The 24,573-nt window shown below is 31.4% G+C and overlaps 1 protein-coding gene across 1 annotated transcript in view; it reads left to right on the forward strand.

Moving 5' to 3' along the window:
- Positions 1 to 24,573, forward strand: part of LOC140451643 (polygalacturonase-like) — a 264,961-nt gene that overhangs the window by 86,318 nt on the left and 154,070 nt on the right. The window contains exon 2 of the mRNA XM_072545488.1: positions 17,213 to 17,424. Coding sequence (XP_072401589.1) covers positions 17,213 to 17,424 — 212 coding nt within the window. The remainder of the gene's footprint in view (positions 1 to 17,212; positions 17,425 to 24,573) is intronic.

The raw sequence follows: 24,573 nt of genomic DNA on the forward strand, positions 1-24,573 counted from the left end.
GACCATCCAACCAAGGAAGACGAATCTCGTAGGGGCCCATCTTATCTACACTTACAGTCTGCATAAAAAAATCCCTAGCAGCTAAAGCAGCCTCCTCTTTGGTATGTCTATCTGTAGGCTCTTTAATACCAATTGCTTTCAACTCCCAAAGCTCACTTAAGGAAGCATCCTTTATGAGAAGATTCAATGTGGACATGACAACATCAGAATGTTTACTACTTGTAGATATTTTTCCCATAAGTGTCCATCCAATGAGAGTTTCTATAGCTACTAGCCCACAATCTAGCTTATGACGACCCCCTGTATACAAATAACCAGCGACATCTGCTCCCAGCCACAGCTCAATTGGTTCAGGTTGGAGATCATTAGATAAATCAATATTAAGGTTCTTGGCTTGTTCCCTCCATGGACCATGAAATACTGGAGTCACATCACTACAAATTGTTAGTTGATCTAAGGCCTCAAAAGAATATGTAGAGTTCTTACCCTGTATTGTGACTTCATAACAGTTATGAGAGTTTGCAACTTCTGACCCTCCAAACAGACAATGAACAATTTTTTCCTGTCGTTTAACGGGATAACCTAATTTTAAAGCTGTGTCCTTTAATATATATGATCTTTGTGACCCACTATCAATTAAGGCACGAACAACTCTACTATTACCAAAGATACCAGTTAAAGTGACTCTCAACGTTTGCAAAAATGCATGACCTTTAGTTTGGTTAGTCAAAGCCTGGTCGTTTATGACATCCTTAGAAGACATGTTCTCATTTTGACTATTACTATGCTTACCTTGACTTATTGTTAAACTGGGGCACATCAAGACTATATGAGCTTGGCTACAGATAACACATCTTAGCCTTGTTTTACATCTTTTTGTCTGATGTCCCACTTTTAGACATCTAAAACAAGCCTTCTTTCCAATGAGAATATCCCTCTTTTGAACAAATGTCATTTTTTGTGCCTTAAAGCAATCTTCACTACCATGTGTACCTGAACAAAAGAAACAAGCTGAAATTTCACAATTAATTAAATTAGCAGCAGTTGGAAAACCTGATGATTTCTTGACACTAGCTTTAGAGGATGAAGTCACTTCTTCAGACAATCCAAAACCTTCAGCTGCTAAAGCAATCCTTTGTTCATTCACTACTTCATTTCTGAGAAAAATCATCAACAGTTTCAACCTGTTTTCCAATGTCCCATCTCTACAGTCAATATTTGTGGAGTGTTGCCATACCCTAAGCAATTCCTGAGGTAAACAAGATTCGATTAATGGAAAGAGAATTGCTGAACACTTGTCAGATGTGATACCTAATGTCTCCAGTGCTCGCAGTTGAGTTTCAATGCTGTCATACAGTTGAGATATATCAATCTTTTGTTTAGATACAGACTTACTCAAAATGAGTTTTAGTAACTCTCTATTTTAATATAATTCTCTTCTATTTTACTATAATTGTCAGCCATAGCTGGATAGCTCTCTACTAGTTGACGTGCTCTACTACCTGGTACTGTGGCTTGAATTAAATATTCTATCTTATCATGGCAATCAATAGAATCATCCTCATGAATCTTTTTAAATTGTGCCCAGAATGCCAACCAACCTTTGATACTGCCATCATATTTTTTAAATTCAATAGTAGGTAATCTAAATTTTCTCATACCTGTTAACTCTGGCTCGTCTGTATTCTGGGTCACTGCACTATGCCTGCTGGATGCTTCAGTCTTCGTTTCTTTCATCAGCTTGTTATATCTGGTTTTACATTTGGAAAACTTTCTCAAATACACATCACAACTCTCTATCTCTGCTTCTAGCTCCGTTTCAGTAGAGCTTTCAAATGATAATTCAGTAATTTGGGAATCAATTGACTGTAACTCCTCAAACTTACATTTTAACAGTTCCCAGGACACTTCTATTGACTCGTAGTCCAATAATTCTGCTTTCATAAGACCTTCTAACTCGTTGGCCAGACGCGTAAAAATAGCCCTTAATACTCTTCTGGTTTTTTTTCTACTTTCCAATTCTGCTGCCATAGTGCGTTTGGTTCAAAACCACCGAAACGTTCTCAATACAAATCACTAACCAAAAGAACGTGGTAAAAACTCACTGGCCCAGAACTACAAAATTTACACCGAAATCCAACTCAAAAAGTCCTGTCACGGTCGCCACAATGTCGCACCACCAAAAAATTACCCGTTTAAAGAGGTTTGTGTAGGTTGGATTCGGTTTTATTTGCTTTTATTTTACACAGAATACAGTATTACATTTACTTAAATATTATTATATGCAATAATAACAAACTTGCAATATCAACACACTAATATGACATTAATTGCCTACTTCATACTGTCTATTATTTCTTCTTTTTTGTGGCCCAACACCACTACGCCTCTCATCCAACAAATTGTTCTAGGTAAAGGCAATCTCTGACATTCTATTTTATCTTTTACTGCAATACTTGTGGCCTGTATGTGATCCTTTTGATAGCTCTGGTTAGTAAAGTAACTGCTATGTTTTGTTAGTTTAAAATAGTTTTTCGTGTAAAATGTGTTTTCGACCATAGCATAATAACAAGTTGTTGATGAAGTATTTTAGTTTATGATCATGTTGTCTCAGGCCGTTAACGTTCCAGGGTGCTATTTTTAGGACTTGTTCCATTAGGCCAGCTTTGAGACGAGCATTGTGATTAGAGTGTACCCATCTATGTTATGAGTTCTCGCATCATATTTTTAAGCTCAGTGATTTTATTTGGTATAGTTAGTGGTTTATTTGTGCCTACAAGTTGTTGTTGCACTTGTGCAATTTGTACATATGTGACGTTTTGTTAAAAGTTACTTACTGTTTGCCTGGTTTTATACCTCACTTTTGAATGAAGTTTTCCTACAGCTGTTTATGTATTACACAGCCCCAATAATTTGCCGGGTGGTTTTCTCCACAGTTTACACACTTTAAATTGTTGTCGTTCACTTGGGATCATCTGACAAAAATTTTTTGTATGTCCATACCTCTGGCATCTTGTGCACTATGCTACACTGCATGTGAGGCTTTAAGTATGCCAACTTTGTTCATCAATTTCTTTGTTTTCAAGACAATATCTATGTTGTTTTTCTTCTGTTTTAAGTCTACAAAAAATAGGTAGTAGTTTTATTTTGCCCCATTGACTTCTTCATGTCCAAGTTAATTGATGTTTTCTTTAATATATTCTCTATCTATTGACTGATGAATATTCTTTAAAACAATTCGAAATGTTTAGTTTGTTTTGGCTGGTAGGTATGGAATTCAGTTTTTTATGGATAAGTGCTTTTATGATTATATTATAAGCTTCTTCTGATTTTGGCTGTACTGGTCTCTTCCTAGTGCTTTGATTAGGCAGAGTTATAGGTCTGTAGCTATATTGTGTAACAGCTTAATTAGCGGGTTTATGTTTTGCATGCTAGCGATACAAATTTGAGGTGGTTTTGGTTTGTTTTTTTCTTAATTTTTTTATTTGTTATGTATTCGTTATCATTTTTATTTTCTAGGTTATCATATATGTCGTTGCATTTGTTTGAGCTGGATAACCAGTAGTCCTTTATTTTGATTTGTCGCTGGGCTTTGACACTTTCTTCTGGGCTTCTCTTTCTTTTTTAGAGTTTACTGTTTGCTAATTATGGACTGTCGTAGGTTATGAACTAGTTGAGGCTACAGTTGTCATGTGGGTTACTCTGACAGGGAAGTTGTTTTGACCAACTGGCAATTCATTTAATCAATCTTTTGTTGTTACCGGCATAATTGGCTGTAAGTTTATGTAAGGTGTGAGTGTAAAACAATTGTATTGATTGACATAGTATAATTTGACTATTAGTATCAGTAAAGACCTGGTTCGGTAACGGTTTTCCATTTTGAACTGCCTTATACTTGCTTTTAATTTAAATTTAATCACAGTCCACATTTCGGTAAATATTTATATTGTTGTTTTACAGACTAAAATATTGAGTTTATTTGGTCACTTTTTATTTCAATTGATATCGGGGCACACAAAACACGTTCGTGTTTTGTGTGCCCCAAACTCAAGTGTTTTTATTGCGATTTTTTTTTGTTTAATATTTTTATTTGATTTTTAATTATTTAAAAAGTTTCTTCTAAACTTCTTATAGCCAATTAAGAAACTGATAAGGTGGAGATGTATTACGTTAATAAATTTCACGACGTTAGGTCCCTATAACTTCTAAATAACTCAAAGTTGTAACGCCTACACCACAATCCTTGTTTTTGTACTTCTCCATACTTAAAATTTTTCATCCGAAGCGTTTACGTAGTTCGTGTCCACGAAGTTCGCGAAGTTATATTTATTTAGTTATATTCACGTATACAAAGTTGTAAACACATTTCAGTTCCTTTTTAAAGTGACCTCTTGTAACAAAAATTGTGCTAATGTAACAAAAATGTGGTTAGGGAGTCTGGGGTGACTCTATCCAGTGTAGCAAAAGGGTAACTCTAAAATGTACCTTGATACACCAACAAACTAATATGTGGAATAACGGAAGATGGAAGGAGTTAGATAGAAACAAATTATGTAAAAGAAATAAATAAAGGGTAGATATGAATTTCAAAATATAGCAGAATTAGGTGTTGGCTAGCGACTATGCAGGAGAATGACCACTCGACACTCAAAGAAGGATTCGGCCAATTTGCATGCCCTACAGAGACCGTAAGATATAAGAACTAATGACAAGAAAACCACCAAGAAATAAACAGATGAAACATAAAAGTTGCTCTAATGAATGCTTGCGCGCCAGGAAGTTAAATGTTTTCTTCCGAGATATCTTGTATTGCTGAAATATGAAAGATAGGTACTAATTGAAATATTAAATTTTAACCACAACTTTAATAATTACCAAACTTAGGTACAAACTATATTAAATGCTTATATACTAAACCACCACCTCTTATGTACAGTTAACTATAGCTATATTTACAGTAAAATCCCTGAATATAATTATAAAACAATTTGCCCCTGATATACCCCTTAATTTCAAATCGTGACAAAAGTTATATCCAATAATAATGTATAAATAATAAATATAATTATATACTACTCACTAATAGTTTAGTTTTCGTTCAATAATTGTTTAGGGTTTTAAGTGAAAATTCTCCGGATATGTGTGCACACGATAACCTAACAAAGAGAAATTCAAGGGAGAGTTATAACCTCAACCCTTGGTAGACAATAAATAATTAAATTAAATTACAATGATAAATGTTTTTTTAAAAAAATTGAAGATATTTATTATTAAGGATATTTTTAAATTAAAGTGAAACCAAAAGTTAAAACCTTGAAGAGGACGTAGCAAAAGTTATTTAAAATAATTGAATGATAACAAAAATAAAAGTCAGTTCTTCCTGCCGGTTTCCGTAGGTTTCCCTCGAAGATGATCCGGTGGAGAACTAGACTCAGGTGGTAAAAAGATACCAAACCTGGATTCCCTGGATCAGGTACTATTGGACAAATAATTCCAACTGAAAATTCTTCTTAATTTCCATAAATAAACTTGAAATTTCTTCCCCTTGTCCTAAGTAAGGATAACCCCAAAACTAAAAAAAATTCTTCCCCTGACTTGCAACTGGATTCTTGGAGTAGTCGGCTAGGGTGATCCAACTGAAAATATCCTCGTATAAAACAACAAAATAACTCAAATGATTTCTTTTAAAATAAACAGCTCTTCACAATAAAATAAACTTAAACTAAATTCGGGAAAAAGTGGCACTCCCAGCCGCAACTACTCTGATCGAATCGATCCTCTTTCGATCACATCCAGTTGACAAGTCCACGTTGAGATTCTACACGTCGCAGAATGAATGTACTTTCAGAATTTTACCACCGAGGGCGCAGTTTAATGCCAACCTTAGAAAATAAGATTTACTGGGAGTTATTTAAATATTTAGTTTAAGAATATTTCAATATGAATTTAATTTAGAATTAAATTAAAAGATTCCAGTCACAAAAAAAGGTAAACGATTATTTAAGTAACGGACTCGTTACACTCTTCATCTCTGAAGGTCGACAACAATTCTGCGGCACTCAATGAAAATAAAGTATCAAGCTCTTCACTCTGTGATGTATTTTAACCATAAACATCTCCTACTCGGATCTCTGCTTTCTTTAATTTTCTTCTCCATTAACAACCTTAAAAGCTCATAAAGTCTTCCTCGGTACACATGTCCTAGATAAGTGAGTCTTTTCGTTTTTCAATTTTCAGAAGTCTTCTAAATATCTAGATCTCGAAGGCCTCCAACCTTCTTATAGCACTTGGGTTAATTGTCCATGCCTCTTCCTATATAAAAGAATAAAATATTTGTATATTTTCACAAATCGATACCTTGTATCTAGTGAAAAAGTTGTATTAGTTAAAAGGTTTTTCATTTTAAGGAATGCAGATCTTAAGTATTCAACTCTAGCTTAGATTTTAACCTAGGCTCTAGACCTCAAGGTCTATATCTGATTATTCATGAACTAAGGTATTTAAGTGTGTGATGGATTCGACCGTTGCTTGACGGAAATTCATTCTACCTTACAATAAAAAAATCCTGAAAACGTTTGTTTTCAAAACTTCTACAAAATTTATTATAATTTATTATTATTACAGCTATTTGATTTAGAATTTTATTTATTACTTAATAGGTACAACGAACAAACAATAAATAAAATTTTAAATCAAAAACTACATAAACAAGCCCTGGAATTAGTATTTCCACCAACAGAAAAAAAATCCAATATCTTCTGCTCGATTACTTATGCAGCAAGATATCAACAAAATTAGCCAAATACATAAACAAAGGAATAACACCAGCTTTCAGAACAAACATTTTACGTAGTAGATGTTGCGGCACTTGGCGCTGGGAAAATTTTACCGACCGTGGGAAAAAGCGGCATCCTTTGATGTTTGCACCTGTTCAGGTGTTCGGGTGGCATTACGCTTACTGACAAGTCGAATCATTTTTTTCTTTTCCTTTCTTTCGTCTTCTTCTTTTTCTTTAGCTAATCTGTTTTTCATCTCATGTTACCTTCTTCTATTCACTAATTGAACGTCCACTGCTTGACAGGGGAACCCAATATTTTATACACTGTTACATATAAGCTTTCGTTCTTTCGTCTAGTGCTCGACACAGATTTTTTCGCCCAGTACTCTACATAGGTCTACGATTCTTTCCTCCAGTGCTATACATAGGTCTACGATTGTTTCCTCCAATGCTTTATATAGGTCTTCTTTTTTTGTGCTAGACACAGATCTTGTCGCAAAATCATCAAAGTGTCCCACTGCCTAAATTAGATAACCAATATTTTCTTCTTTTCGTCCGTTGTCTACTTTTTATATTTAGATGCTGATATATAAAAGGTAAGGTGAGAAAACACATTTTAGGCAAATATATTAAGAAAAACAAGAGTTAAAAAAAATCACTTACACAGTGCTGTATATAAGCTTAAATATGACGATTGCCCAAAAACCGATCAGTCAAACTAGTAGAAATTTAACAAACGAATAGTAGAACACAAAAGGTCTTTCAATAATAGAAAAACAGATTCTACGTACATATGTCACCTTCTAAACCATAATCATTCTTTTAATGACCAATTCTAAATACAGACATAATTCTAAATAAAGTCAACAGACCTAATAACGGCTCAGTTAAGAAATATTTGACTTTAGACGTAAATATTAAGGAAACAAAATAATAGAGAAAATGGATTTAAAGTATATTTGATAACTTGATGTTTTTGTTATCAAAATTGAGAAATGTATTTGTTATTCGACAAAAAAAATTGTTTTCACTAAAATGCAAAAAACTTTAATTCTGGCCTATGTTGAAAAATTAGTGGTAATTCCGGCCTAATGGTGATTTAATTCCGGCCCGTATATCAAAAGAATTATCTTTTTTTTTTTTGTTTTTAACTATATACATAGTCTTTTGTAAATATGTATTTTATTATTTTCAAAGTAGGTATAAATAAGAAAAGAAGCATAAAAACATAATTTTTATATAGAAAAGACATAGAAAAACTAAATAAAATAAAACAATGTATATACATAATACATTTTGAACATAAAAGAACAACAAAAAATACTTTCATAGGTTACGAAGAAATAGTCTTTTTTCCATTTATTGTAAAATAGCTGTGAAAGACCTACAAATTATTTATCTAATGTACAGAAAAAAGACCCCTTTTATTAATGTACTGAGTCAGTGCAATTAAACAAGCAATTTCCTCTGTATCATACCAAATACTATAATCTGTCTCTGGCCATCTTCAATAATATTATATTTTTTCCAGCTTTAAATTTATCTTCTGCTTTTCCTTCTACTACTGGACAATGTTTCTCCTCGTAAACTACAATGAAGTAGTCAGCTAGTTCGTAGTCGCCCACCTTTAAATCTATTGAATTATTAGCTTTCGGCTTTCTAGTTCTTTTACCTGTTTTTCTGCCAGAATCAACATTTTTGTTTCAAATTTCATTTTCTCCTTTTCATTTTTTTCAGCTTCTACTCTTCTCTGGTACTCTATAAAATCATCAGCAATCGTTACTCATCATCATATAACGGGGGTCCTACGGCGATTGCCGCTTCCCGCATTTCCGCCTCCATCTTTTCCTATCTCTCCAATTTCCCTCTTCTAAGCCTCTAGATTGCATTGTTTTTGTAATTTCTCTTCTCCAGGAATTTGGTGGCCTTCCCCTTTTCCTTCTTTCTGGCGGAACATACATTAAGGCTTTCTTTGGCCACCGCTCCTCCTCCATTCTCATCACGTGACCATAGCATTGTAATTGCCTTCCTTGTATTCTATCTGAAAGAGTATCTCTAATTCCTGTACGGTTTCGTATTTCCTCATTCCTGATTCTTTCCATTCTCGATACTCGACATGACCTTCTAAGATAATCCATTTCCACAACGTCTACTTTATCTCGTTCATTCTTTGTTATCGTCCAACATTCGGCACCATATGTGGTAATTGGTTCTACAATTGCTCTGTATACGCGAAGTTTGGTATGCATTTTTATTTTATTAGACCACAGTAATGAATTCAGTATTCGGATGCATTTTTTCCCTTGGGTTATTCGGTTTTGTACATCTATCTTCAGCAATCGTTACTACAGGTGTTAATATTTTGTAGCCTTTCTTTTGGACGTTTGAGATATTTTTCTGAGGAAATAAAATGCATTTTTAAATGGCGTTGAAAATTTTGGGGAAGTGACAAAATAGGATTCAGCAGACTTTTATGGAAGATCGATTTTCAAAATAGGTTCAGAAATCATGAACTATTTTGCGCCTTGTAGCTTTAACAGGTCGAAATATAGCAAAATCAAGCGACTGCATGATATGTATGGAACTTGGAATCAGTGCTACCAAATCAATTTCATTTTTACGACAAAACTCATTTAATGCCAGAGATATATGACCAATATGTACATCCAAAAATAACAGGACAGGTCGCTTAATGTTTTTTCGTTCAACCATTTATTAAAATAGTTTTAGACCCTATTTTAAGTAACACTTGTTTGTCCTGTGAAGCCATGAAAAAGGCTGTCTCGTCGCAGTTAAATATTCGGCTTGGATCTTTTAACATATCTGTAATGCCATTTTGACAAAAATAATCATATACTTTCTTGAACCAATTTCTTATCCTTTCCTCTGTAACGAAGGAACGGCTAGCTGTCAGATTTTGCGATACAAAAAGTTTTACTGCCGGATTAGGAAATGTTAGTACCATCTATTTCCAGAAATTCCATTATTAAACGGACTGGCTCACTTTAGATTTTTAATGAGTACTGCTATGGTTTTAATAAGCTGATCGCGTGTCACGGGAAAACCCGCTACAGCCAAAAACAATATCTATTTTACGATTAGTTTTTCCTCATTACTAGTTAAAACTGGATGTCTTTCGATATTTTTGTGCGTGTACTTTTGCATTATTTTATCTTTAAATGTACTTTTTGGTATACCATACATCTTGGATGCTTTATAGGCAGACATACCAGTATTCATGTCATTTATGGTCCGATCCAGTGGCTCTTGTGAATATTTTTTTCTTTGCATTGGCTGAGACTTTTTAGTTCTGACCATGATTCTAGAAAAAAAATCAAATGTAAGTAATTGAGTCTTTTTTTGTAGATACCATTTCAGGATAAATGTGAATTAGGCCGAAATTAGAGCACATGCGAAATATAATAAAATCTAATACCCCCCAGAATAAAATAAAATTATTTTAATGTTTTTTTGTAATTAATTAATTGTCAGACTATGTTTTAACTTAAGTAAGTTAAAAAAAAAAAAAAAAATTGGGAACAAATTCGAGAGTTTTTTAAATTTCCTACCATTAAAAATAAGTACCTGACTTTCATAGTTAAAAACTTTCTTTTTTTGCTTTTATAGCAAAATTTTTATACGGAATTTGATAGTACGTTTTATTTAATATATATTTTTAAAGAATATATTCCTTTTTTTTTAATGATTTTTGATATTAATGAACAAAAAGTTGAATTGAAAAAAACCATCAACATTCGTAATTACGGCCCATTGAGCCGGAATTACATTAGCTACTAAAATTGTGCCCTCATACCGTCCTAATCTATTTTTGTAAATTCTACTTTATTTTGGCCAAAAAACTAAAGTGTTTTATAAAAAATACAACTATTAACCATTTCTAATAACCAAACTATTGCATGTAGCTAAAAAAGTATTTTCTGTAATAATTATTGCAAACAAATATTGTTACCAATGAATTTCTTAATGCTTACCTGAAACATTAAGGATTAACGACCGCTCTTGAATTGATAGGGTCCATTGATTAAATCGAAATAACTTAAACAAAAGCTAGAACATGTCACCCCACCATTTATACATAAAAAAATGGCTTAATAAATTTAAGTTTAGCCAACTTAAACGTATTTACAAAAAAAACGGGTGTGGCATGCCGGTAGAAGTTATACTTCTATACACGCGTTCGTCGTTACAAATTTATATGGGAGTCAATCTGCACAAGCATTACATATGTAATGCTATAGGTAAGAGAGAGCAGAAAGAGAAAAAGAATTAGGTATACAGGTATATGGTGCATCGTTTGCTGTATATAAACATTTGACCTGTAATAGGAGCATAGTAAGTAAATGAAGGATTGAATCAATATTTTAATGAAAATATATATTTTTATTTTCATATATGTATAAAGGGAGTCGAATGCAAAAAAATGCATTATTAATTTTGTTATTAATATAAAAATACAATACAATACACTGCCACATAATTCAATATTATAATACAATACAAATTAAAATGCAATATTCATTAGTATTTAAAAATGACAATATACATAACTTACGCATATGTTTAATTTACCATGATAATAATATTAATAAAAAAATAATAATATTAATCAATATTAAATATGTTTACAAAAGGAACATTTTTATTCTCGAAAGAGACAGAGAGAGAAAATATATCTTCTGTCTCTCGCTTACCTATATATTAGATATATGTAATGATTTTGCCGATTCACTCAATATATACGAATACACACAAATTTCTAACGTCGAACGCGCGTATAGAAGTACAGTCAAAAACGAAATAAGACCAACAACTCGGATTATGTTGTAAATTTTCATTTTATTTTAAAATTTAACATTTTTGCGTATATTACATATATTTAATAAAAATAACGTGGGGTTTTTAAATATTTCAAAAATAAAAAAGGGAATTCATATTGGGATTCGAACTCACCTACACCAGCGTATGAACCAAACACGTAAAATATTTGCCAATTAGACATGACACAAACGTATTTCAAAATTGACAGTTCTCGGTCATACAGTGATTTATTGCGATTATTATTTTGAAATACAAAAGACTAAAATAATTATGAACATTTAATAAATAATACAAAACATCACATAAATAATAATATTAATAAATATTATATTATATATATATATATATATATAATATATATATATATATAATATATATATATATATATATATATATATATATATATATATATATATATATATATATATATATATATATATATATATATATATGTTCGGATAAGTTTCCGCGGTCAGATGAATGAAAATTACTGAGTTCTCGGGAAGAACCGTGTTGAGAATTTAAAACTCGACGTTTCGGCACCCATTTTGGAGCCATTATCAAGAGGGATACGGTTCGGTTCGAGTTCGGGGTCTCAATCTGCCTACTCCCCTCACTCGAGACGTACCAGTATCGTGTTCTATATTGCAAGAACTGTCTCTCGGCACTGAGGTCTCAATCTGCCTACTCCCCAGTGTCGAGTGACGACAGTGTCACTCGACACTGGGGAGTAGGCAGATTGAGACCTCAGTGCCGAGAGACAGTTCTTGCAATATAGAACACGATACTGGTACGTCTCGAGTGAGGGGAGTAGGCAGATTGAGACCCCGAACTCGAACCGAACCGTATCCCTCTTGATAATGGCTCCAAAATGGGTGCCGAAACGTCGAGTTTTAAATTCTCAACGCGGTTCTTCCCGAGAACTCAGTAATTTTCATATATATATATATATATATATATAATATATATATATATATATATATATATATATATATATATATATATAATATATATATATATATATATATATATATATATATATATATATATATATATATATATATATATAATATTATTATATTTATACAAAAGGAACATTTTTATATTCTCGAGAGATGAATAGAGAGAAAATATATCTTCTGTCTCCCTCTTACTTATTATTTTACCTATGTAATGATTTCACCGATTCACTCCCGTACAAATTTCCAACGTGGAGCGCGCGTATAGAAGTATAACTTCAAAAAATTCAATTTTTTGAATAGGCCGGATTTACATCACGAATTTATATATTCCGTTAATAGGTAGTTTTACGTTAACCAACTTAAGACAAACAGTTCTCGCCTCCTCAACTTATTCAGTTGAAAACTACAAAGTGAACGGGCATACCAAAAATAGAAAAATTGTAGTGATACGGAAATCTAGATGAATTTTGTGGAAGTTTTGAAAACAAAAGTTGTTGGTGTTTTATTATTAGTATTTAAATTTATTAACGTCTGTCATGCTTGTAGATTTGAACGTTTGCTTATTACCATTGCTTTTGTTTTATTTTGTATTGACTTAAAGACCAAAGGATTCGCCTTCTTCTGCCACTGCGTCTATGAGTCGTTAAAGCCCTTCCATGGTGTTCACCAGGATGTATCATTGACATATCTTAGGTTGTTGATCAGCCTTTTATTATCTTAATTGCCTTCTTGGATATTTTCCAGTACACTTTGGAATACTTTGAATTAACAATTTAAGAGAAGGGTAACAGAGTACACCCTTGGCATACTCCCCATATTATAGGAACATTACTGGACAGGTTTTCACCTATTTTGACTAATACTGTCTGTTTTCAGTACATATTTTTAATAAAACTGATATTTTGTTGGTCAAACCCTTGTCTAGTGAGTTGGTCAATGAGTTTGGTGTGTGTTACTCAGTCAAACGCCTTTTTATATTCTATGAAACTCATCTTTCTACACAATTCTATATAAACATCCTTTGTCTTTTCTCCGCATTTTTGTTCATTGCTTTAAGTTTTGTTCGCATTTCATGTATATTCGGCAATGAATAACTTTCAAGATAATTTTAAGAACATGGCTCATTATAATCATTAATCTCAAATAGAAGCATTTATTTGCCCCATTTTTTTGACATTGGAATAAATATTGAATTTAACCAGTCTTGGGAGGGTTGTTATATGTATATATATATATATATATATATATATATATATATATATAAATATATATATACACATATATATATATATATATAAATATATATATATATATATATATATATATATATATATATATATATATATATATATATATATATATATATATATATATATGTATTATGTCACCAGGATTTGCCGCTTTTTGAGCTAGTTTTATTGCATTAGAAGTTCGCACTTATTAAGTGACGGCTTCTTCTGTTGTCTTAACTGTGGTTCTGTTCGGTTATCCTTGAAGGTCAACAGTTCCTATGGCAGTGAGTTCCTATAGGTTTTGACCCATTCGTCTTCTATGTCTTTTTAATACATCAGTAGTCGATTATTATCTATGGTAATTATTTGATGTTAAATTTGTATTTTCTCTTCACTTCTTCAATTTTATTTTTATTCCCTTTGTTTCCAGCTATCTCATCTCAGTAATACTTGGGATGTTTATGTTAATTTTTTTTATTTCTGAGTTGAGTTTTACCTGCGGCAAAGAGTATTGAGCATATTCCTATTGCAATTGAAGTATTTTTAATTTGTTCCACTTTCGGGTGAGACCTAGCATCGTGGAGATTTAATTCCATATCATTTATTATTAATCTGATTATATGAAAATTTGACTTAGAGTAGCGCATATATTTTGTCTTTTATACATTTATTTTGATTCAGTTTTCAATACATCCTTAATTATCCAACTTCTTCAGTTAAGGTGTTTGTGAACCTAGTAATGATGTCAACGTCATCTACACATCAAACCACTTTTAAAGATTTATTAAATATTGTACTATTAGGGTTATTTCAAAATTCTCGAATTACTTTTTGCAGCATAGTTAAATAGAATAAATGATATCCCACCTTTTTGTCTTAATCCATTTTTAGTAAGGAAACACCTCGTACTCTTATTTTGGGCTCTGACATGCCTCTTTAAAATTATTCTTTTGATATTCACAAATATTTGGTGGCTATCGATGTTGGTCTCTGTGAGTTTCTGAAGAATTTGTTAAGTTTATCTGAATAATGCTGAAGAACAAATAGTGTTATTCCCATACTATTTGCTCAGCTTAAGGAAGCGTTCTTTTACATAACACATTAGACAATGTTAAGTATATTAAGTAGGGCGATGCCTCTATAATTATCGCACACTATCATATCTCTTTTTTGTGAATTTCTAGTCCAAGGGTATATTTTGCCTTTATTAGATTATAGTTAATTTATGTATGTGTTTTAATAGCAGTTCGCCGCTGATTTTAGAGGGTTTAGCAGGGAGATTATCAGAAACAGGGGCTTTGTTACTTTTTATTTTTAAATTGATTGGTGAAAATTGACTTGAGCATTTTTATTAATTTTAAGTTTAAAAACATTTATTGGATCTTTCTTCTCATTACCACTAAGCAGTTATTAAAACTGATTAACACATTTCTTTAATATCAGCCATTTGCTATTAATTATAGGGCCATCCTTATCCTTACAGGCTATTACTCTGGATTTGAAATCCTGTCCACAACTGTTTATTTATTGGTAGAATTAGATTAAGATATACAGGTGGTTCTGACTTTTTCTCTAAAAAGGTAGTGGTCAGTCTATATTATTACCTCTACATATTCTTACATCCAGTACGCCGAATATCGATTATCAATAAGTATATGGTCAATTTCTTTTTTTTTGTTTGACCAGCTGGTGATTGCTACGGAGCTTACGGATCCTTATATGGGAAAATACGTATTTACTTTCATTATTCCCAACGGTGTTACCAGTACAATCAGACTCAGACCTTTTGGTTGCTAATCAGCTTGCCTCGAACGATATACAAGAATTATGGACCCTTAAATAACATCATAACTGAAGATCATGTTCCAATGAGTTTATATCATATGTTTAAAACTGAAAGATCAGGTTCATCGAAGTATAAAACTTTTTTTTTATTGTTCAGAAAAATGTCTGTAGTGTTTATGGTATCATTCAGGACCTCAATATGACCAAAGGAATCTCACCGACATTTAACCAAAAGTTCAGTCGCGTGGACCAGTTGAAAGATACGCAGCCTAGAGTTGGTACAGTATGTTTAGCGCAGCACTTTATATAACATTGATATGGCGTATGTTAACCGATTTGATAAAAATTATGTATAATAATTATGAATAAAAAAATTTTTTGTCAAAGGAAGGCTACTTGGTAGACTGGCACACAAATTATCATGCATTGCTTTAATATGAATAGATCGTGTCAATATAGTAACAAGAAAAACCTGTAAGTATAGTTAAGTTTCCGTACTATTATAATAGAGTTAATTGTATGCAAATAAGTACGAGAAACGAAGTCATACAATCATTCATCTCTGCAAAAACACTGCGAATATTGAAGAAGCATTTGGTTGCTGCGTGTAACATAAAAATAAAGATGTATATTTAATTGCAGTTAATCAGTATTTTACGTTAAAGATGCTATCATACAAATAAATAAAATTTTAAATAAAAGCCTAAATAAACAGACCGTACGTTTGATTTTAAGATTTGAATAATACACTGATCAAATCGTAAAAAGAGCAACTAACTTAATTTAGTGTAAATTGTTTATTGCATTAGATAGGAACTTTAATACGTACATCCAACCAGTAAACACATAAGTTTTTATAAATGAAAAAACAAGTTTCTTATCTTCGTTTTTCTTGTATACATTAAAAATGCAAAATTTGATAACATTTTGGAATCATGTTTATTCCGTTATTAAATTTCTGTTGATATTTACGTTAAAGTTGTTAAGAATTAATGGATTTTGATGTTCTTGGAAGACTCCTAAGGAGCAAAGTGTATCTCACAGAGATTCAAGTTGCTAGGGCACAGTATATTGCTTAAAAATATTGCTTATTTTTTTTAAGCAATATACTGTGGCTAGGGCAATAACTTTAATTCATCAAGGTTACTCAAGACGCCATACAGCAGAAATGTTAAATGTTAGTCGTGCTGGGATAAATAGAGCCTGGACCAAACATGAAATGTATAGAGTTATTAAAAGACAATCTTATACGCATCGTGCAAGGGCGGCAACAGCTAGAGAGGATCAACTTTTACAACTATGGGCGAGTTAGAGGAGCCCATACACGCTATTAGCATTGTTAGAATATAATTTTTAGCAGCGTTGTTATTAAAAAAATAAATTGAAGTTTTTGATATTTATCTCTTTTTATTTTTTTTTTTCACAAGCAAATTTACAGTTCAGTAACAAAAACTTTCCTATATTTGTAGCAAATAGCGCTAGATGTAATTAAATAAAAATAATTTATTAAAATAATTAGTTCAAAACTACGAACATCTATAAATGTCTTCTTTTTTGTTTTGATGAGTGTATTTAAAACCATAAAATATTTTATTATTTTATTTAAATACGTTTAGGATCTTTATTAAATGGTAAAGGAGAACTATATTGGGATCATCTGGGAGACAAAGGTCCTAAAAAACCACAATTTATTAAAATAGAAGCATTTGATGGATCCATAATAAAGAATATTAATTTGCTCAATTGTCCCCACCATTGTGTATATGTAGGAAAATCTAATGGGCTTACTATTCGTGGATGGGTAATTGATAATTCATATGGAGATCAGGTAAGTTACCTTTTTTTGTATTTATTTATAATATAGTTACAATATAACAGCAACAACTACCAACTGGTTTACAAAAGATTTTGGTCATGCCTTTTAGCGCTTCTTGGATTGGTCTTTTGCGCAGCGTGGGCAGATCTTATTCACTATTTTAATTTCTACGATTTTCTTTTATCTAGAATTGATTTTCACGTATTTGGGAGCCTCTGGGCGTCATCTCTGCTATTTAAATTTCTTGGATGTTTTTCGATCTCTATTCTTTTCCTAATTATACGGTTGGTCCTATTTTCGATATTGGCTAACTACTACATATATACAGGGTGAGTCACCACTAACGGGACGGAAGATTACAGCAAAACGGTAAAAGATTTTGAAAAAATTTTAAATGTATAGTATGTAGGTTGATAAAGGCTACATTTTAAAATTATTCTAAAATATACAGGGTGTCACAATAAAGTGCGGCGTATCAAAGTTATATTTTTTCTTATGGAACACCCTGTATTTTATTGGATTATTTAATTGTCTGCAAAAAATAAGGTATAGTTTCATAAGACTTCCCTCTACCTATGTACAGAGTGTTCTGAGTTATGTCGAATTTTCTTAAAATGTAAAACTTTAAACGAGGACTCATTCATAATTTATTTAAGCAATTCTAATAAAATTACTCATATATCTAAATAGCTGGATATTGGTCGAATGTATTTTATGATTAATTATTAAACATTTATTTACAGGGTGTTTAAAATTTGTAGTTTCATTATTGGATTATTCAATGTGTAATATAAGGCTTATTTTAAATGGAACACCCTGTATATTAATGAATTATTAAATTAAAAAATTTTTTCTCTTTCGAATGATATACGGATGTCCTATAACTAGGATTAATAGTTTTGCCGTAATTTAAAATTTTGTTAAACGGAAATCGATTTTAAATATTTTTAATTGTTACTTTCGATTTTTAAACCCATCATATTGACATATTGTTATAAACGAAACCAGTGTAGTTGTAAATACATTTTTTGTAAATAAACTAAAATTATTATGTCTTTGGATTTGTATTCGTTGGGAATAGGATAATTAGTATTAAAATATGATGAAAAGAAAATAAACAAAATTTGTTGAAAATCTGATGTTTTTTTAGATTTTCTACGATTCATCAAGTGAAAGGCAACTGCGCAAGGTTACAGTTTTCAAAAATGACGTAGATATTAACGTTATGTTTAATTTTTTGTATTATTTTAAGTATTAAAATAAGTTTAATATTTAAATAAAAATAAAACTGTAAAATATATGTATTTTGTTGAATTCATAATAATAATAATAATAATAAGATGTACCTATAACTTCTTACGTGCTTACGAGCACACACTCTTTTTTTGAAAACAATTAAATACATAACGAAACAGAAAGAATTTTAATAAAACAAATAATACAAAATGAATAATGAACATAAATAATACAAAATAATCCAAAACTTAGTATAATTAAAAAAATTTCAGGTATGTAACAGATGTTTAAATTGCTTGCCATCTTGTGCAATACAACAAGTGATTCTATCTTCGAATGATTTACTTACATTATTTAACATAGCAGGAGTTATTGAAGCAAACGCGTTTATAATTCTTAATTTCATGTCATCTCTAGTAGTCGGAGGTGTAGCATATACAATATTTTTAATATAACCGCACTTAAAAAAAATCCATCTTGGTTAGTCCTGGTGACCTAGGGGACCAATTATATAAACCACCTCTACGTCTCCATTTGTTTGTAAATTTTCTGTTAAGGTAGTTCCTAACATTACGTTAGAAATGAGCAGGAGCTCCGTCCAACTGGAGCCACATTTTTGTTCGTCGACTAAGTGGAAGGTTCTCAAGCAGTGTCCAAAAATCTTGTTTTAAAAAATTTAGGAAATTTGTCCCATTGAGATGTTCGTCAAAAAAACACTCCATCGGTGTTGGCGATCAACAGTACGAAATAAATGTTTATTTTCTGTGTCATAATAATAAAAATTATGTCTATTTACTAGACCATTATTATGAAAAGTCGATTCGTCTGTAAATAATACATTTCTAAAAAAATCAGGATCTTCTCCAACTTTATCTAAAGTCCATAAACAAAAATTTAAACGGTTACCATAATCTTGTTCTGTCAAATGCTGGTGAAGTTGAATGTGATACGGATGAAAGTGGTTGGTCTTAAGTATTCTACATACACTAGTTTGACTAATTTCTAATTTACCCGAAATTTTTCTTGTACTATTATTTGGGTTTTCCGTAACAGAAAGCAGGACATTAAGTTCGTTAACGTTGTCACCAATAACTGGTTTATTTTTGTTTACCTTTTCGTATGCAACATTACCAGTAGCACGGAATCTATTAAGCAATCTCTCAAAAACTTCCTTGTGTGGGTGTCTTCTATCAGGATACTTTTGAGCATAAACTTTAGAAGCTAAAAGACAATTTTCCAAACATTCTCCAATGCAAAATACCATGTCAACTCTTTCATGAATAGTGTAATTCTTCATTTTTAGGAACAATGAAAGTTAAATATTACACACGAATGTTTATATTTTGACAATTACCAGACCGTAATGTCAGAAAATGACAATGTCATACAATGACATTCACTAACTATATCTTTTGTTTTAAAATCAATATACCGATGAAGAGTTTAAATGATTGTAAATTACGCAAAATGAGACTTAAGTATAGGACATATTTATACCGTTCAAAAGAGGAAACTTTTTTTAGTATTACGTGTTTGGGACTTTTCATTTTGTATAATATAGGATTTTAGGTCAGTCTTGCAACATTATGTACTTAGTTGCAACCTGTAAGACTAATGGACTCGCCCAAGTGGCAATGTACAAGGGGAGTAAGGTTGTAGAGAGAAGTTGTTATAATGGCGGAAATAACATAGCATTGTAAATTTGTTTGGTTAAATAAAAAGTTGGAAATATCAGTTGGGATATTAATTTTGGCAAAGAAAACCTACGTTAAGAAAAGTTAAAGTTCTTAGCATAATCATTGCGATTAATTAATATCCATGGTGTTCCATTTAAAATAAGCCTCATATTAGATATTGAATAATCCAAAATAAAACTAAGTTTTTAACACCCTGTAAATAAATGTTTAATAATCAATAATGGAATAAATTTAACCATTACCCAACTATTTAGCTGTAAGAGAAAATTTGTTATAATTACTTAAATAAGTCGAGAATGAGTCTTCTATAAAAAATTTTTTTTTGTTTATAATGTAGTAAGTTGTGGTTCATTTTGTATTATTTGTTTTATTAAAATTCTTTCTGATTCGTTGTGCATCAGCAAGTAAAAGTATAAAGTATACACATTTTTTTACAACTACAATGGTTTCATTTATAACAAATATGTCAAAATGATGGGTTTAAAAAACGAGCGTAACAACTATAAATATTTTGAAATCGAAAAGAAAATTTTAAATTACGCAAAATCTATCACTCCTAGTTATAGGACATCCCTATATCATTCGAAAGTGGAAAATTTTTTTAATATAATAATTTATTAATATACAGGGTGTTCCATTTAAAATAAGCCGTATATTACACATTGAATATTCCAATAATGAAACTACAAATTTTGAACACCCTGTAAATAAATGTTTAATAATTAATCATGAAATACATTTAACCAATATCCAACTATTTAGAGGTATAACCAATTTTATTAGAATTTCTTAAATAAGTTAGGAATGAGTCTTCGTTTAAAGCTTTACATTTTTAGAATATTCCACATAACTCAGACCACTCTGTACATAGGTATAGGGAAGTCTTATAAAACTATACCTAATTTTTTGCTGACAATTAGAAAATGTAATAAAATATAGGGTGTCCCATAAGAAAAAATATAAGTTTGATACGCCGCACTTTATTGGGATGCCCGGTATATTTCAAAATAATTTTAAAATGTAGCCCTTATCAACCTTCAAACTATAAATTTAAAATAAATTTTTTCAAAATCTTTTACCGTTTCGCTGTAATCTTCCGTCCCGTTAGTGGTGACTCACCCTGTATATATATATATACATATATATATATATATATATATATATATATATATATATATATATATATATATATATATATATATATATATATATATATATATATATATATATATATATATATATATATATATATATATATATATATATATATATATATATATATATATATATATATATTGTGACAATTGGGGTTTATAGAAAATAATTTATAAGTTATATACTACATAATATTAGATATAAAAAAGTATTTGATTATTTTAAATAAGTTATATACTAGAGAAATTTATAAAAATATATTTATGTGAGGGCATTTTAAGAAATTAGCATATAATAATTGTAAAAAGTTGTATTTTAGTAATTATAATGTGGTAGATATATTTAAGTGAGCCATGTGACTAGGCAACCAACTGTACAAACTCTGTCTCCAAGTGACATTTTAGGAAATTTTTAGGAATATAAAGTGCGGTTATAATAATACACTCGCGATCATAAAATCCGGGTCACCTTGAAAATTTCAAGTTTTTGGAATATTTTTGCCTCTGGTGCAGTAATAACCTTTTTTTTAGACTAACGTATTGTTTATTTGTCATCAATGTTTGTTTTGAAAGAAAAAAAAAACGGTTTTTTTATTGTTTTTATTGAAAAAGCAGAAAACAAACCAAATTGTTGATAAAACAGGCATACGAAAAAAAATGGAAAATACAGAACGTGGTAAAATGTCAGTGAAATTTCAATGACTAATATCGTGTATTGCCTCCACTTGCTCTAATGACCTCTTGCAGACGACGGGGCATACTCTCAATTTTTCTCCGGATTACATGTTGTGGTATGTTATTCCACTCTCTCTCTAACAGATCCTTAAGCTCCTGTCCGTTGTTAGGAGGAGATGTTAGGGGTTGAATACGCTTTTTCAAATCGTCCCAGATATGTTCGATGGGATTCAGGTCCGGAGACCTAGCTGGCCATGGTAACCTCGTAATTCCAACCTCGTCCAAGTATTGCATACTGATAGTGGCAACGTGCTTTCGCGCGTTGTTCTGCATAAAAACGACGTTTTCTTGAAGCCTTACCATGGTATGCATATCATGTTCTTCCAGAATCTCCGTAATGTCCCTTCATGCAGTTAAGGACCCATTTTCGATGAAGGGTAATTCTGTGCGGAAGTCGAAAGATACACCTCACTAAGCCATGACCGAGCCTCCACCAAATGGCATTCTTGGAGCAATGCAAGCTTGTGAAAATCATTCACCGGTTCTCCTCCAAACTCTTACACGTCCATCGGATCCAGTTAGGCAGAAACGGGATTCATCTGAGAATAACTCTTTTCTCCAATCGTTAATTCCCAAATGCGCATATTGTCGAGCAAAAGTTAGTCGTGCAACTCGATGCGCCAGGCGAAGTGGCGGTCCTGTAGCCATTACCCGAGAAGATAGACCAAAAGAACTCAATCTTCTCCCGACTGTTGCAACGCTAACATTGCGATTCCGTACTTGCTGTAGACGATTTCGATGCATAATCGCAGTTGAGGTCCGGTTTCGTAAAGCCTGAAACACAAGAAAACGGTCATCTCGTACCGTGGTCATTGTTCTTCGTCCATAGCCAGGTCGTCTGGATAGCAAACCCTTCTCCTGAAAGCGTTGAAGCACTCGTTGAAACGCAGAAAGGCTTACGCCAACAGTTCTCGCGACTTGCCGTTGAGTGTGACCGTCTTTCACAAGCGCAACAATTTGTGCCGTCTCAACAACAGTCAAGGGTATTTTGGCAAAAAATAAACAATAATAAACATTAATAATGGCACTAATAAACACTAATGGTGGCAATAATAAACGTTTGTTCGTTGCGTTTGAACAGAAAGTCGAAGCACAAATGAGACATTTAAAACAAGCGGCAGTTACAGGTACCGTTAATTTTGGGAAGTGTGCGCTTTCCCGCAAAATCGGCACTATTGAAATTCTTTGTTGCAAAGGAAACCGCTAAGCCGACAACAATTCCCAGAAACATGCATTAGTTTGTATTTGTGTTATTATTATTTACGCTAAAGCTCGTTAAAAATGAAATATCGGTGATTTTCAAGGTGACCCGGATTTTATGATCGCGAGTGTATATTGTTTGAAATGTGTATTTTATTAAATTAGAATGTTAAGTTACTAATTTAATTATATATTCTGATCTGAAAAGCCTAAATGTAAACAAAATTATTAATAGAAAAGAATGGAATTCTCTGGATCACCGGAGATGGCCATGTTTGCGAAATGGTTTGTTCCAGAAAATTCAGACAAGTATTTAATAGAACTAAATAGAACATGATTTCTTACCAGATGGTTCTGGAATATCCAAAAAGATATAAATACCCGTGATTTGGATTCAAGATGGCAGTTTTTAGTCAGAAGTCAGGCCAGTTCATTATGAAAGTTAGTAGACACATTTAGTGAAGTAAATTGTTCAGAATTTTCAAGAAGTCAGTCAGAAAAGTTTAGGAAGAAATATGAAAGTTAGTTGGAGTCAGTGAATCAAGTACAAATAGTCCAATTGTTTAATATAGTGAGTTAAATGAAGATTAAAAATTATGCATATATTTAATGCACATTTATAATTATACACAAATAATTATTGAAGATTATAAAAGTATATTAGAAGAATATTGGATGGACATTGGAAGGAATTTAAATTATATTATGATTGGAGATTAGTATAAATCAACTTATAATAATTGGATATTGGTATATTGAAAAGAAGAATAAATATAAATGGTGTTTGCTGGTGGTGTATAAATGCTGGTGAAGAAAACTATATCTTAAATTGGTAGAAGCTGATAATTGGAAAATATAATTTCACAAAAACAAGGATAACCGAAGTACGAAGACATTCAGTGGTGATTAGAATCTATATAGTGGAAAACAGTTCATTTAGGTATTCAGTGAAAGAAAGGTACAAAATTTTGTTAATATAATTTAGTTAATGTCATAACAATTTCAATTTTGAAGATAGTTTGTTTAAATTTTACATTGTCTATAGAATTTAATTAGTTTTATAAGAGTATCAATTTAAAGATAGTTTATTTTAAATTTACATTGGCTAGGTTAGATATATATATATGTGTGTTCCATAA

The sequence above is a fragment of the Diabrotica undecimpunctata genome, chromosome 1 (genome assembly GCF_040954645.1).
Source record: "Diabrotica undecimpunctata isolate CICGRU chromosome 1, icDiaUnde3, whole genome shotgun sequence".
Taxonomy (NCBI): domain Eukaryota; kingdom Metazoa; phylum Arthropoda; class Insecta; order Coleoptera; family Chrysomelidae; genus Diabrotica; species Diabrotica undecimpunctata.